Below are 17,094 nucleotides of genomic sequence, written 5' to 3' on the forward strand. Positions count from 1 at the left end.
GCATGGGGCCTGGGGTAGTCACCCCTATTCGCGCCCCCCCCCCCCCCACCAGGGACAGCTTTGTGCACGGGACCCTGTGAAGCAGGAAGGGCTTTGGGGGGCTTTGGTGCTGGTAGGGGCATGGAGTGGAGCTAAGGCAGAAGACCCAGCCCAAGCTCTGTCACCTGAAGGAGCAGGGGTGGTGGTATGGCCTGCACCACTGGAGCAGATTGGGGAGGGCAGGTCTCCCTCCTTCAGTCCACATGCTGCTTGGGTTCTAGGGGGGGCTTCACGGGATGTTGTGGCAGGGGTTCCTCCCCTTGCTGTGATAGGGAGTGCAGGTGTTTAACCTACTTTCCTCCAAGTGTGCATGGAAGGGGGGGGGGGCTTTAGGTGGTCTTTGGGGGTGTGGTGACTCCTCCCAGTGTCAGCTGGCCCTGCAGTGAGGAGGGGTGGGAAGGCAGGTGAATTCAGGCTGGGGTGGGGGTGTAACTGTGAAACTAGGGAGAGCCCTGTCTTGTCTTCTATTTACTTTGCATTAACTAGGTGCTAATCAGCAGTAGATGGCCAGTCTACCAGCACTGCCGCATTCAATCTGCCCTATAAACAAAGTTCTGACTCCAAAGAGTAGGGTTTTCCCAGACATGTCCTCTTTTTGAGCCTTCTCATCTCTGTCCTGGGCGGTTTTTTAAATCTGACCAAATGTCCTGGATTTTGCTTTGCTTCATTGGTGGGATCAGGGAGAGGGCAATCAGGGAGCACAGGCATAACTGCCTGCAGCTGCAGAGGCGCACACAGACCTATGTGGTGCTCCCTGCTGCCTCTGACCACCTTCCCCATTCACCAGGGGAGCAAAGCAAAATTCTAGACATTTAGTCAGGGCAATGGGGCAGGGGTGGGTTTCATAGATTGATAGATTGTAGAGTCGAAGGGACCACAAAGAATCATCATGTCCTGGCAGGAAAGAGGACCAAGGTCAGATGACCCCAGCCAGATGACTTATCAGACCTTCTTTTGAAGACCTCCAAGTTAGGTGATAGTACCACCTGTCTTGGAAGCCCATTCCAGATTCTGGCTACCCTTACTGTAAAAAAAACAAAACAAACAAACAAAAAAATTTCTTCCTAATGTCTAACCTGAATCTACTTTCCACTAGTTTGCACCCATTATTTTTAGTTACTCCTAGGGGTGCTCTGGTAAATAGTGCATCTCCTGTTATTCTCCCTTGATAAACTTATAGGTGGCTACAAGGTCTCCCCTCAGATGTCTCTTGTGAAGGCTGAAGAGATCCAGATCCCTCAACCTCCCCTTGTAGGGTCTTTCACGGAGGCCACTAATCATGTGGGTGGCCCTCCTCTGAACCCTCTCCACATTCTCTGTGTCCCTCTTGAAGTGTGGCGCCCAAAACTGGACAGTACTCTAGCTGTGGCCTGACCAATGCTGCATAGAGGGGGAACATCACCTCCCTCGATCTGTTGGTCATACATCTGGTAACGTAATGCATGACAAGGTGCGATTGGTGTTGTTGATGGCTTCATTACACTGCTGGCTCATGTTCATCTTGGAGTCACCTGTGACTCCAAGATCCCTCTCAGCTGCTGAGGAGGTCATCCCCCAACCTATAGTGTGCTGGTGATTCCTCCTCCCTAGGTGGAGTACCTTCCATTTATCTTTGTTGAATTGCATCCTATTTCATTTTGCCCATTGACCCAACCTGTCCAGATCAGCCTGTATCTGCTCCCTGCCCTCCAATGTGTTAACTTTGCCCCATAACTTGGTATCATCTGTGAACTTAGGGTGCTCTCCACACCCCCATCCAAATTGCTGATGAAGATATTAAATAACAACAGTCCAAGGACCAAACCCTGTGGCACCCCACTGCCCACCTCCTTCCAGGCTGAGAACAACCCATCCACCACCACTCTCTGGGAGAACCTATGTGGATAGATGTGAGCTTTCCTCAGCATTGACAATAGCCTCTCACTTGGGCTCAGGAGAACATGAGATGATGACACTACTTCAGAGCTTCCCCCTCTCTGACTTTCTGCAGGGTGAGAGAAAAGGAAAAATAATGCCCAAACCAAAACTGAACAGCATCACTCCTGTGCATGCTGTGATGGGGAAGAGGTGTCTCATCCACTCCCTACAGTGTGCACAGGACTCTGGAGGGACTTTGAGGGGGGGTCTCTGGGGTGGGCGAGAGTTGTGACCCTTCCCCCGACCTGGAGTGTCAACTCGCCCTCCAGTTGCATGTAGGTTTTTACCCACTCCCCAGAGCTTGCACAGGACCCTTGGGGAGCTTTTTTGGGTCTCACGGGGGAGGGTCCCTTCCCCTAGTGGAAGTCTTGCTTTGCAGGCTCTGCAGAACAAAACTTGCATCACTGGCTGTAATGCACTTTTGGCAGTGGGGAGATCAGTTCCCTGTTTCCCCTTTTTTCACCCTTTTCCCCACCCAGTGGTATATTTTGAATAAATAAAAAATAAAACTAACACAGACGAAGATGCCTTATTTTTATTTTTGTTTTTTTTTATTTTTTCAGTTACATAGAGGAGAATGTTTTGAACTGATACTGGGATGCTGGCTGTACCTGGTGGTAGCAATTAGGAGTTACCACTTAGCAAGCCCCCCTTAAATACACCTGTAATTAAAGCGAATTAGGTGTTTTGACATGTACTACCCCATTTCACCTTGCATTTAAAATGCATCCAACCAGGTTTAATTAAGGTGATTTTTGCCACTTTAAAAGCTCATTAAAGGCAGTCATGTGCATTAATTGGGGTCTTTAAGTCCGCTTTAAATGGTGAAAATCGTCATGTGTATGAATGCCCAATGTGTTGCAGAGGTGCTGGTTGGGGCATGAGGGTGCTCCAGTGCAGGGCTAGCCAGCAGGTGACTCTTACACTGAAATGTGAAGCAAATTGGTTAGCAGTGCTCATCTGTTTTACAAATCAAGGATGTTCATATTTCCTTAAGACAGTAGTTCTCAATCTTTTTAGACTCAAGGCACCCCTTGGGAAATGCCAGCTCTTACCTTTCACCTATTTTTTCTAGTCAAAAAACATAGAACAGTTCTGTTGCAAAGAACTCAGAAAACTACCAGCAGCTCAGAATAATTATGATGCTGTGGGCTGCTATTTGAAATCTCTGGGTTTATCTTGTGAATAATGTAGGTATTTGCACGCCTAACAGTAATAATATTGCACAGCATCCTTAGAAGAAACTCATAGCGCTTCAGGGTGGCACAGAACCCTGACTAATAATCACTGCCTTGAATTCAGATATACAGAGTTTAAAAAAAAAATTGACTTTCATTTAGCTTGGGTACTGTAACATTGCTGCTGATAATTTATTTATTTGAATTTTAGTAACAGTGTGTCCCTACAGACTTTTGATACCTAGAATATACCTAAAAAGGCCATCACACTGCTGCGGCAGCTACTCTTGATTATGGAGCACTTCCATTCTCACTGGCAGCTTTCTTGTTATTGTCTATTTGATTCTCTCTGTCTTTTTCTTTCTCCCTTCCTTTCAGTCCGCACTGCTAACAACTCTTCCCAAATGTTAGGATAGTGGGGCCAGCTTTTTGGCAGGTGTACCACAAATTAAGCCTGTGCCCTCCCCAAGTGCCAGTGATCCCCTACCTTTGCTTTCTGCTCCCTGCGGTGGGCCACACAGATGCTGCCCATGCCACGGGTGGCCACAGGTTGGCCACCCCTGTGGTAAGATGGAGAAATGCTTTTGTGGTGTACAATAGATAGAAAGCAGCCAATACCTTCTCTATGCTTGGTGTACCAGCATATCTTACAAAATAGTTTCATAGTTTTTAGGGTCAGAAGGGACCTGAACAGATCATCAAGTCTGACCCCCTGCCCTGGGTAGGAATGAGTGCTGGGATCATAATACCCCAGCTAGATATCTATCCAACCTCCTCTTGAAGACCCCCCGAGGTAGGGGAGAGCACCACCTCGCTTGGGAGCCCATTCCAGAGCCTGGCAGCAGCAACCATAAAGGAATGCCTCCTGATATCAAGCCTGAACCTGCTCTCAATCAATTTGTGGCCATTATTCCTTGTTATCCCAGGTGGTGCCCGGGAGACCAGAGCCTCACTTATTTTCCGCTGGCCCCCCCTGGTGAGTTTATAGATGGCCACCAGACCCCCTCAGTCTTCTGTTGTGGAGGCTAGTTGATTCAGGCCATTTAGTTCTTGGTAGGGCCTGGCCTGCTGGCCCCTGACCATACGAGTGGCCCTCCTTTGGACCCTATCAAGGTTAGCCACATCCCTCTTGAAGTGTGGCACCCAGAACTGAATGCAGTACACCAACTGTGGCCTGAACAGCGCTGCATAGAGGGGAAGGATCACCTCCCTGGACCTGCTTGTGATGCATCTGTAGATGCATGACAAGGTGTGATTAGCTTTACTGACCACTTCTTTGCATTGGCAGCTCATGTCCATCTTGGAGTCAACAATGACTCCAAGATCCCTTTCAGCCACTGTGTTGTCAAAAAGGGTGTTTCGCCAGCCTGTAGGTATGTTGCAGGTTCCTTCTCCCTAGATGCAGCACCTTGCACTTGTCTGCATTGACTTCCATTCTATTCTCATCCACCCACCTCTGTAACATGTCTAGATCTAGTTGGATTCTGTCCCTCCCCTCCAGTGTGCCCACTTCTCCCCACATCTCTGTGTCATCAGCGAATTTGGACAGCGTGCTTTCCATGCCTGCCTCCAAGTCGCTGATAAAGATGTTGAACAGAAATCTGAAAATGAACAGATATCTATTTCTTCCCCCCACCTTCTTTTTTGGTCACTTCCATTTTATTAAATGGACAAAACTCATGCTTCTTTCTTTGGGTTTATTGGTGTTGACTCTGTACTTTGAGTAAAAATTAATGAAGTAATTTCTTTTAGAAGACGTGAACGATCAAGGGAGAGGGACCACAGTAGGTCGAGAGAAAAAAGCAGACGTCACAAGTCCCGTAGCAGAGATCGTCACGATGACTATTACCGGGAAAGAAGCCGTGAGCGAGAGAGACATCGTGATCGTGACAGAGATCGCGACAGAGAGCGTGACAGAGAACGAGAGTATCGTCATCGTTAAAGAAGGTGAGCATATTAGTTTCATGCTTTATAAGTAAATGGTTTCTTTAATTAATAGCAGTAAGTTTTGTCAGTGGATTATTTATATGGTAAATGTCTGTATTTTAAATGCTCCAGCAGTATGTACTGAATCCTTTCTTCTTGTAGCATCTGAGGCAAACTTCGGTAAGTAATGAGAGGTAACTATCTTGTCTTGGTGTGTGTGTATGTGTGTGTGTGTTTTCTTCTAATTGCATGTATGTTTAATTTCTGTGGTGTGGTATTGATCTAAGCAACTTTTTGGATGGGGATTAAATAAATTCTTGAAAAGCCCTTAAGTCAGCCTAATGGAAAAACGTCTTTTATTAGTATAATGAAATGCTGAAGCTTAGATACCCACTTCTCTTGATCACATATTTCAAGGTTTAAACAGTAAATTGTGATTGTTTCTATGTAGGGGAGCACTTGCATACATTTAAAGCCTATCCTTCACCCTTCACTGTGACCATACTATGGCCAAATCTGTGGTCCTTGTTAGGGTTCTTGCACATCTGGTTTTCTCTTGGTTTCATTGGAGTTTTACGTGAGTAAGGACTCTAGCAAGATTTGGTTCTGGTTTGTAATATGTTACCTCTTAATATTTCAACCTGTATTCTCTGGTCCTTGAACTAAATCCAGATGCTGTCCCATGCTAGTTGAATGGCTTTTTGTGTCCTTCATAATTGGTAGAGGTTCAGGTCATCGTGTAAAGACTGATGAATTAATGTATAAATGGGTTCCTTTTTTGCTGTTTTTATATACGCTGAAAATTGTGTTTCTGTATACATCTGTGGTCCCTTTCTACGTTAAACATGAAAGCAGCTATGTAGTAGTACTTTGAGTAGCTGCCTAAACCCTCAATTGCTAACTGGAAAAATGGATGTTAATGTTCAGTCCATATGTAAGCAGTTTTACATATGTGCACCACTCTGAGGATTTTGAGTTGAAGTTGTTTGTTCCTTATGTGATATAGAACAGAAATTGGTCTCTCTTGGTGTCATTCAGAAATCAGTCTTTTCCTCATCTTTACCTTGATTTAGAGCAGTTCCATATTACCTACATTAAAACTCAAGCTGTGAAAACGTGTCTGTTGAAACTTCTTCATTTGTTTGCCTTTAAATTTTTGCTTTTATAGTTGTATGTGGCATTTATTCATAAATATTCATTCAAATGGAATTAATAAAACCAGAACAAAACTGTTAGTATTCATACAGAGCTTAGTATACCTTAAGTGAAAGGAATTGTGTAATGTCAGCTTCTCTTGGTAGGCCTTGAACATTGAGCGCTTCAGGAGCAACCCATTAGAATACATATTGTTGTAATACAAAACATAAATATGTTTGAAGGTTGAAAAAGCAGGGCATGGCTTATAAATTATACATTTAAGTTAAAAGTAGTGATACAATTTATTATCTTTCTAAGGCCTTTGAAAAAGGTGGAGTTAAAGAGAAAAATATTCAATTCCTAGATCTGCTAGTAGCAAAACGTAACCCTAAAGGAGCAAAATGACCGCACTAATTAATCAGTATTAAAATGAACTGTTCTTGCTTCATAATTGGTGGCGAATCCAAGGTGGCCCCAACAAAGGAGAATCAGTGGGTTAAATGAAAATTGGTATGATGTGATTGACATTCAGTTGATCATAATATATCCTTTAAAATGCCTGTGATGCTTACCAAACATTTAGAAATATTTAGAAATATTCTTGGAATGGTGGGGAGGGAAGCAGGAAAAAGCCATTTTGGTTTCTATGTATAAAATGTCAAAACAGAAGTTTCAAACTTTCAACACTGGATGTAGTTTCTTTCTTTTAAAATGGATTCTCCCTAGCTATCAGAGGTTTTTCAGACATATTTGTATTATATGTAGCCAGTACTGTGTAAGAAGTAACCTGTTTGGGCTGAATGACAGTTATATTTCCAAGATTTCTTATTACCTCTGTTGTATACAAGTAAATTGCATCAGCAGTTGTTAATAATTTGGACTAAGTGCTTCTATGTGCTTTATTAACCGATTTAATTTGTCATGTATTCAGACCATGTGTCTCTCTTGGATCTTCTGTGCTAAGTATAGATAATTTCTCCCACTCTCTCCGTTACCCCCAACAAAGTATCTGAGGGGAACGGCCGTTACATTTGAGTACCAAAAAATTTTTAACAGAATTTTAAATCTGGTGTTCAAGTGTATGGTTTACTCGAGTCTCAGTATGTGTGGAATTTGCATATACAACTTCCTCAAGTCAGTGTTTTGTGTCCTGAGACTTTCTTTTGGATTTGGAGAAGTTGTATAGATAAGTGCCTTTGCAGCAAGAGACGAATAAACATATGATTTAAAGGGAATTCATAGTGGCCTGAATGTAAATGAGAGGTTTGTATTTAACAGCTATATTGTAAACATTGTCTTGTTACTGTCTTATGAAAAAAGGGCCTAACTTTTATGGTTTTCTGTAAAGTACTTCAGTAATTTGGCTTGTGTGTGTGTGCATTTTCACCAAGATGTATGTCTTCATACATTTTTTTGTTTTGGGGTTTTTTTTACATGACTTTCTTTAAAAAAAAAAAAAAAAATCTGAAGTTTCCCAATTGCTTACTAAAAATAACAGTAATTCCGAGAGGAATTTTTCTCCCTTCTGCCTACAGTCTTTTACCAGATAAAGGGCTTATCTATGTGCCTGCATGAATGGCATCTATTTTCCTCTCTCTTTCTGTGTATGCTTAGTAGTGCCAGAATGCCCTACGAGCATATTTAACGAAAATGTTACATACTCACTTTTAGAATGGTTTTAAAGGTCCATTGTAAATTTTTGTATATAGTGAAACATTAATCAGTTGTTTGATTAATCATTTGTCATTTGTATCTAATTACATTCATATGTAGATGGATTAAATTTAAGTAATTTAGTGTTCTGTAAGGTTTCCTGGAAAAAGTCAGATGTACCATTTCAGATTTTTACACTTCTGTTTGTACATTTAATGTTCCAAAACTGAATTGTCATGAGACTCGTATGTGTTTTTACTTAGACATCAAGAAAAACTCAGAATCTGTCCGTCTGTTGGTATCCTAAGAGTAATAGTAAAATTACCAGTGTAAAAGTCCAAAAAAGTGGTGAATCTCTTTCAAGGGAAGGGGAGAAAAGTACAACTTTCTGGCCTTTTAAGTAACCTTTAAGAAAACAGTAAGTCTGTTTTGTCAACCAGAATCTCTTACGCAGAGGAAGAGTAGCAGAAAAATGAACATGTACAAACAGAACAGTAACTTCATCAACCTGATTTCTGCGCCCCCCCCCCCCCACCTTGGGTTTGTTTGTTTTTTTAAAGACAGTTTTTTTAGTTTACCTGGTACTTCAGTGATGTATTTCAACTGTTAAACTGTCTTAATCTTAATCCTATTGTCTGAATTTTTATAACTATTGAATGTTATGTTTTTTTATTTTCTGTTTTTGTTATTGGGGTGCTGATAATTTTCTAATTAAACTGGGTTTGGACTGGATTACGGAGGGAGAGTGCACTAATACTGTAGTTTTCAATATGTATGTAGTTTTTGCTCGGTTTTCAGAATTGAGCTCTCTGATCTCGTGTTCTCAAACCACTGTAAGCAAAATCCTTAATCCTTCTGCTGTACTTTCTTAAATACTCTCCACAAAAGGTGTACGCATGACCTTGTTTAATAAAAAATTTTTGAGTATTAGTGTGGTTAAAGCACAATTGCAGGCTTTTGTCTGTTTAAAATAAAGATAGCTTTACCAGGTCAGTTCTTGTTTTTTTAGGCAACAGGGTGGGTGTTGAATGCTTACTAAGATTTTTTAAACTTGCAGTTAATGAAGAATGCCTATTTTACAAATTAAAATTTTATTATTAAAGCCAGTAGCTATCAATTTACCTTGAGCAGACCTATATGGTAGCATTATTCAGTGCCTAACTGTACTCAGCTTCTTGACATTGTTGCAGAGCTAGTTAACACTGGGATAGTACTACCATTTTTCCCAGCAGCATATATTAGCATCTTATGCAAAAAATGCTGTATTTGAGGAAAAGTAATGAGAATCTGGGTACTGAAAAAGACAGTGATTGTGATGGACTGTTCACTCTTACTTTGTTCCTCCTTTCCTTGTATTCCTGAAAATTGTTTGTTATTGTTAAATAATTTGGCCTTTTGGGTAAATCCTAATGTTCCTCATAAAAGGATATCAATACTTTTTGTGCATTGATTGAATGAAGAGTGTAAAAACAAACAAACAAACAAAAAAAACCCTCCACAACCCCCCCAAAAAGTGCCACTGTTTTGTGCCTTTACTTTTTGCTATGCAAAATTATCTAAATGTATTAAGTGTTATTGCCTTAATGCTTTATGGTAATGAATAGCTTCTGCTGTAAAGTATACAGCGACTTGGTGCTATTTGGTATCTTGGTGCTATTGGTATCTTGCTATTTTCCTAAAATAAACTAAAATTTAGCCCTATTAACTCCTCTTCAATTGTATAATTGTACAATATTTGTTAATACTACAGGTATATTGTATCTCTTTCTGTAACTTTGCTCATGGGCTTGAGATTTCATTATTTTTCCATACCGTGAACACTTTCCCGTCAATTCTTAAGACAACAGCTGTGAGTGAAGCTTAGGTTGTAAAGCAGTTCCATAAGAAATCAGTCTTTCAGGCTACTTTACATTTGGAAACTCGGGAAACTGCAGTCAGAAGGTTGGTTGGAAATGGTATTCAGAGAGGAAATGAATTGAGCCTACAGTATCCCTTTTTGCTCACTGTGGTTTGAAAACTAAGCTGTCTTTTCAGAAAAAAAGATCTTTTTTTTTCTCTATGGCATCTTGATCTGCCTTTTGGTGTTTTCTTTATCTTGATATGGTGGATATTTGGTTCCCAGCTTTATAATTTGTAAACTAAAATTAGTTTTTCAGAGGTATTGAATATTTGATTTTTAATGAATTCTTTTAAAAATGTTGTATACTCTGTAAAAGAAATCTATTGGATTATGGATAAAACATTAAAGAGTTAAGTCTAATTTGTTAGGCACATTGGAAAATGCAAATCTCTACTGAACATGCTATATGACCAGACATACATTTTCAGTGATTAGACAAGCTGGGTTAATACAAAATTCTTCTGATGAATGAATCTAGAATTTGGGAATATACTTTTATTTTCTTCCCTTAATTTTTTTTATGTGGGTTAGGTGTGGTTTTGGTTTCAAAATATGACTAAAATTTAAGCAAAGGTGTAAGGTAAGTACAGTAGTACTAGAAGTCAGCCAAAATGTTAAAAAAAGCAAAAAAAAAGATTGTGTACATGTGTATTAAACAGAACTACATGTATGTGTTCTGACTTAAGTGCAGAAAAGCAAAGCAGTTTAGAATCAAGATTGAAGCTCTTTTGTTCTCAACCTATTTTGTTTCAGTTTTGTTAAAAACTATAATCCCAGCTATTACATTTTGAATCCTGGGTTGAATTGAGGAATGAGTTTCAGCCTTGAAACTGAATTTTTGTAAGACTTTTACCTTTGTCTGTACATTTTTTTTCTTTGTATATAGAATAAGATTTAAAACATAATTTTATTGAAGTACATGTGAAGGAACCATTAGTATCTGATACAAAAAAAAATTGTATTTTTTGCATTTTTTTCAAATGTGAGCATATTATGAGTCTGTACCTGATTCGTGAAATTACCTTAAATTTGTTTAGAGTACTGTTATCATTTAACAGATGTATGCCTATGGAACATTTCTGGTGCTCTAAGAGAGTTGTCAGACTCTCGTATCCTAGCTGTTAAAATACTGATACAAATATATAGACTGTTTAAAAAATAGCAAAGCTGCTACTGCAAGCTACTTTGAAAAATATCCAAAGGCCCTGTTGATCCAAATTATAAAATTTGTAGTTATCTTGTGTGTTTGAAAAACAAAATATCCAAAGCTACAGAAGAATAAAGAGATGAGCCTCCCTTCTTTATACGGTGTTGAGATTCTTCTGTAGAATGTTGGGGTCATAGACCAAGATCAGAAGTTTAAACCAGAAGCAGGCTATTCTTCAGCTGACATTTTAAAATCTGAAAATTTGGGGTTTATTAATGGGAATGTTGAGAAACGGTTTGCTTTATGGTAACAAGCTTACACAGCTATAATGCATACTGGGGACCGACAGCTGTTAATGATTCTTAAACCAGCAGAAAAATGGTATTACCAAAAATTGACCGAGAATATTTTACTATGCAAACTTTTGTTGTTTACTCTTGATGGAACCATTTTGTGCTTGATGGAACCATACTGAAAATGTTAATATATATCCTCTCACAGACTTATCCTCTCTGTTAGGAACCATAAACTCTGCTAGGGTGATGTTAAGATTTTTTTTTAAACAAAATTTGTGTCAGTTTTTGGGTATGTTAGTTGTTTGTTTTGCTTTTCCATCAAAGATTCGGTACGATATTGGTTGTCTTAATATATTGTAGTGCCCTAAATTTAAAAATGTTGATCCTGTACCCAGTGTACCACAGGTTCTACAGAAACCTCTGCATTTTCTCAGATACCTTAACAAATTATCCCACAGACCTTGCATGTTTTGATGCTCGTACTGTAAATCAGATTTATAGTGCTCTTGGATCTGTTAATTGTCACATTAAATGTGCTAACAATCCATGATTTTTTTTTTTATGCTCCTTTGAAAAACTGACTCCTATGTTCACCTGCAGGGAATGCTTTGTGATCACTTTGTTTTTGCAAGTTAAGCTTTAAAAGCAACTGTAGAGAATTTGGTCCATTTTAGAGGAGAGAATCCCCAGAGATGGCTGGCAGTCAGTATATTCGCCACTTGATAGCACAGTTCAGGAATTTGAAGAGTTCCAATTACTAGTTCAAATTCGGACAATTCTGTTACAGACTCTTTCTTAGACCATAAACTTTTTGATTTGTTTATATATTTAAATATAAGTCAATGCTGGTCATTGATTGGGAAGATAGGAGATCTTGTTAATTATAGTTTTGGTAAACATTTACATTGGTTCCTAATTGCCTCAACGCTTCTTAGTAGTGAAAGAATTCTTGACAGCTGTGTTACTGGTATGTGTTCATGAAATTACTTCTCTAAATGTCTGGTTTTGAAATGACCAATTTAATATGCTGCTTTCATTTAAATTCATATGAAGTTGCTGATGGTTGAAATTGTGACATACTGCTGACATGAAGCTGACTAGTTGTGTTTCATAATGGCATTCAAATAAAACTTCTGTGTATGGAATTATACCATCCAAGTACTATGTGAGCTGCTACAGTAGCTATTAGATTAATTGATTTAAAGAATTAGGCAAATTAGAAAGTAGGTTTCTTTTTTTTTCCCTTTTAATGGAAGAAACCTGACTTCTATATTGTTTCAATGGTACAATGTGGATTTTTATATTGAAATTTTGAAAGAGGTTTCTTTTTTAATTCGAGCCCTGTGTTGGTTTATCACTTGGCAAATTTTGTAACGCAAGCATCAGGATCAGTTGCACAAGACACTGCACTGTTAAATGCAATTAAATTGTGAAATGCCCTTTTCATTATACATTCATCATTAATTTGTTAAATTAATTAGTTTAGAATTACTGTAACTAGGTAGGTAAAATGTAAATAACAAATCTGTTTGTGGTGATACCATCTAAGCAATCTTTCATTTATTCTTGCAGTATGCATATTTTAGGAAATGTTCTATATAGATTCCATCACTCACAGGAACAGTAGCTATTTTTTCTCTCATGGTTCAGTGTTTAACTGTTAAATTATATTTCAACTTTCTGGTACATTTAACATATTAAAAATACTGTATTATTCTCTGAGAATTTTTCAGACAAGTAGCTACTGCTTCCATACCTTCTCTTTGTGTTAGATTTACATTATGGTAGATGCACGACTTGTATATGTATAGTTAAGCCAACATTTTTCTGTGTATTATGGGGACTAGCAAAATCTACATCACAAATTTTGACACATTACAGCTGAAGGAAGAGGAACACCTTGCAAGACAAGAAACATTCTTCAAGGAAAGATGCTTGTCCAGCAGTTTGCTTCTTGTGATTGAACTGAGCCTGTAAGGATTCATGGATAAAATGAACAGGAATAGATCTGAATAAAGCAAATCTGCATACATGGTAACCAGTAGCTCTTTTACTTTTTTATGTTGCTTAATTGTTTTATTTGAGGGAAACCTGTGTGATTTAAAACTTATAGCTTTTGCAACTTTATTACTGGTTATATACATTTGGCAATTATAATGTGCAAGCAATTGGAAAAAAAGTCAAGTAAATGCTTGTTTTTATAGTAGTTTGTTCTTGTTAAAAATGTTCATATGATAATGTCTGTACACGGCACCACTTTGATTACAATAGATGTAGTGTTGTAATAAACTGTTTAATGGGGCTGATGTGTAAAGCTGTTCAAGTTATTTGATGTTTACACCTCAGGGAAAGTCTTGTGTTCAGCAATATTTAAAGATAATGTTACTATGAAAACATTTATACTGTCTTCAAAAAGCGTTGCAATAACTTCTGCATAAGCATCAACCTAATCTTGCATTCAGTGAGTTAAGCATACTAATGTCACTTGCACATTTGATTTTTGATATTAAAACAGGTGATGAGATGGTCTTTAATTCTATTTTGCTTTTCTAGCAATTTTTACATAGATGGCTTGTGAATTTGCTAAAAGGCATATAAAGCTGTAAAAACTGCAGTTTGTTTGTCATTCTGTTACACAGTCTGTCATCGTTTTTTGGGAGGAGGACCGGGGTTGATTTTACTTAAATTGAAACCTACAGTTTATAGTTTGACTAATATTAACATTATTTTTATTTAAACTGTTAATATTGGGGAAATGTCCCTTTGAAAATACAGCTGCAGTTATTTATGGTTTTATATTAATAGGCTTTTGTGTGTTCCATTTTTCCCCAAGGCCAGATACGGTCTGTATGTAGGTGTATATTAGATAAATGTGATTGAAGAAACCAATTGTTTCCATTTTTTCTAGCTATCTATTCCAATGGGTGTGACATTTTTCTTGACCCTCTGGGGTTTCATAGGTTAACTCACACATCTGTGTAAAGGAAAAGGTATACATGTGCGTCCCTTGTTCACTGATGGACAATATTGAACCGTCTTAACAAAAAAATGAAGCTAATTAAATCAGTCATGAGGTTTTGCAAACTTACCTAAAAACATTATAGGTTAGAATTCAAACTTTCTGAAATTTAGAACAAAAAACAAAGGACACAAGCAGACTTCAAATACCTAATTTATTTCTATGTGTTGTGAGGTATGAAAAGGAAAGACAATAATAGGCAATGGGTATAATCACTCTTAGCAAATTTACAATTTGCATTTGGCAGGTCTGTACAGGTAGATGTACTTTCTTAAAACTGGGTTGCTTTAACAGATTATTCTCAGAAGCTTTCACTTGGAACAGTTTGCTTGCAGAATGGGGTTTATTGTTTAAAGTTAAGTTTCAAGACCTCATTGACTTTTAAAAGGTTCTCTCTCAAACAATTCTGATTTTGCTTGTTACTGAATTTTAGTTCAGTGAGTAAAATCCCCCTAGGAGGTTAAGTTCTCAGACACTGTTAGGAAAGCATGTCTGTTGTACAGAAGCACTTAAAACACACAAACGAGTCCAATTGACTCCATGAAATTTAAATATGTGCTTATGTGTTGTTTGCATAAGCTCATGGCTGTGTCCTTTTACTGAATTGGGGTTTATATTCTGTGCCATTGTAAAACCTTTGCATTACAATAAGAATTCAAATTTAATGTTTTTGTTACCTACCACAAAGCTAGATTTTTCCTGCAAAGGCTGATACCATTGGACTTAGCCACAGGCTTTTGTCCATTTTTATTTCTTAAATTGTATACTTCAGGTTCTCGTGCATGGGATCATTGGTGTTTGTCAAACTATTTGCTATTGAAAAAAAAATTTCAGATGTATGTTTAACCCTGTTTAAAAGTGATTAACTGCCTTCAAAAATTGTGTATCCTGAAAGTTGTATCAGACATCATATGACTGGTTTTCTTGTTTTTGTGAATAGGTGTTAGTTTCTGATGCAATTTTTAACTTTGTTTACTTACTGTGTGTAATAAGTTTAGGGGAAGAAATAACCTGCAATATGCCTATTAAATGGCAGGTAGCTAATACGGAAGGGGCAGCAGGTAAGTAATGTGTCTACATGGATAGAAATTTTAAACCTGTAACAAGAAACTTTTTAATTCCATAACTAAAATTAAAGTAATTTTATGCAGGAACTGATATTTTTTTAGTCTACATCATTTGAAATCTGAACTCTGCCAAGGGATACTGCTTTCTGTTGGGTATCATTTCCCTTCCTTCATCTTTCTTATAGAGTTTCCATTGCTGGCAATGGAGGTAAAATTTTCAATACAAGAGTTAAATATAAACTTCTGATGGACGTCTATGTAGATAATTAGTTGAGGTCCCAATATGAAGGCAGTAATTTCTAACTGATTTCTCTCTTCATTGGAGTGGTTTAATACCTTGAAATTAAGATGATTCTTCAGTATTTTAGGTTTATTTCTGTCAGATCTATTTTGGTTTAAAGAAGAAAAAAATGCAGGTGGGGGGGTGAGGGGAGGGCAGAGAATGTTCCAAAGACCGTATTCGCACCAAAAAGGAGTATGTCCCAGTATACATTTCATGCTGTAACTGGATCTGAAGTGAAATTCCTACCTAGCTTCAGATTATTCATATTACTGGCAATTTTCTGGGCCCTCTCAGGATCTATCATCTTGTTAATTTACTAATTTCTGATGATGCCTCAATTGCTGCTGAAGTGTTCTTTGGTATTCAATTGTAATTAATCTGCTGTTGGTGAAAGGACAGATAGTCTGTTCAGAAGTGTTTGATGTCCTGTATGTGGGCTTTCACAAGTAACAGTCAAGTAGCATTGTAAGGCTCTTGTCCTTCACTTTAATAAAGGAATTAAAGTATGGCTTAATATAGTGCATGATAGAAGCAGCAGAAATAAAGTAGTTTTACAGTAAGATTAGCCAAGAACATTGGTCTCCTTTTGGAAAAGCTGTTCTGACAAGTACAAAAAAAAAATTTCCAAAGTATAAGTGGAATGTATTGGAAAATGTAACTTTTGGTTTCATTCCTTTCTGTTTTCAAATGTGCCAGTAACTTGATTTCAGATTGTATGTTGCAAGATAGGCATTTGTCAGGCTTTTTAAAAAAGATTTAACCTAAATTTTGACTCAAACTTGAGTAGTTGTTGCACTCTGCGCAAGTGTAAGGCAAAAGATGCCTTTTATTAAATTTAGGGTTTAGCTTTGAGTGGACATTTGAATTTCTCTCTGAGGGTACTGAGGTTTCAGTGTGTGTTTAAAGCTGTATTAAAAAACCAACTAAAATCTGATTATGGTTAGTAGCCTACCCAAATCCTTGTAAATGTTTTCCCTAGTTGTATGTGGAATACTGCAGATTTAAATGTTGTAAATATCTGTTGTTTATGTTTCTAGTAAAAATACACGGCATTCTTTTTTACAAAGTACTAATTTCTGATTTCCTTTTCTTACTGATGTGCTTCTGTCAATGTACAATTTAAGCATATTGACTTTTCTTACTAATTTTATTTAACCAATACTAAAACAAGCTACTTACAGAAAATACCCTGAAAACATTTTATATAACTGGGATATAGCCTTAAAATACTCCTGAATATGATTATGAAGGTAGCTCTTTATGCTGATTCAAATGTGAAAATGTATTAGTAAGATTTCTTTTGTACTTGAAAGACTTCAGACCCTGTATTCTTATTGGTTGACATTCGGAAATAACGTCATGTTCTTTTCAGAAAAGTACTGGTCAAAATGCATACATACTGAAACTAACTTGTATGCTAAAATCATTTTTTCTAGACCAGTGATATCATGTAACCAAATTTATGAATAATTTAGGTCCTCATAAAGAGGTTAAAAATAGGTTCTATATAAATTTATATATATAATGTGGTA

General features: G+C 37.7%; 1 protein-coding gene across 1 annotated transcript in view; it reads left to right on the forward strand.

Moving 5' to 3' along the window:
- The window catches only part of CPSF6 (cleavage and polyadenylation specific factor 6), a 43,224-nt gene extending 27,052 nt beyond the window's left edge, over positions 1-16,172 (forward strand). Inside the window, exons 10-11 of the mRNA XM_019515780.1 lie at positions 4,887-5,081; positions 13,075-16,172. Coding sequence (XP_019371325.1) covers positions 4,887-5,076 — 190 coding nt within the window. The 3' untranslated portion in view covers positions 5,077-5,081; positions 13,075-16,172. The remainder of the gene's footprint in view (positions 1-4,886; positions 5,082-13,074) is intronic.
- The last annotated feature ends 922 nt before the right edge of the window (positions 16,173-17,094 follow it).

The sequence above is a fragment of the Gavialis gangeticus genome, unplaced genomic scaffold (genome assembly GCF_001723915.1).
Source record: "Gavialis gangeticus isolate Ggan-Ray unplaced genomic scaffold, GavGan_comp1, whole genome shotgun sequence".
NCBI lineage: Eukaryota > Metazoa > Chordata > Crocodylia > Gavialidae > Gavialis > Gavialis gangeticus.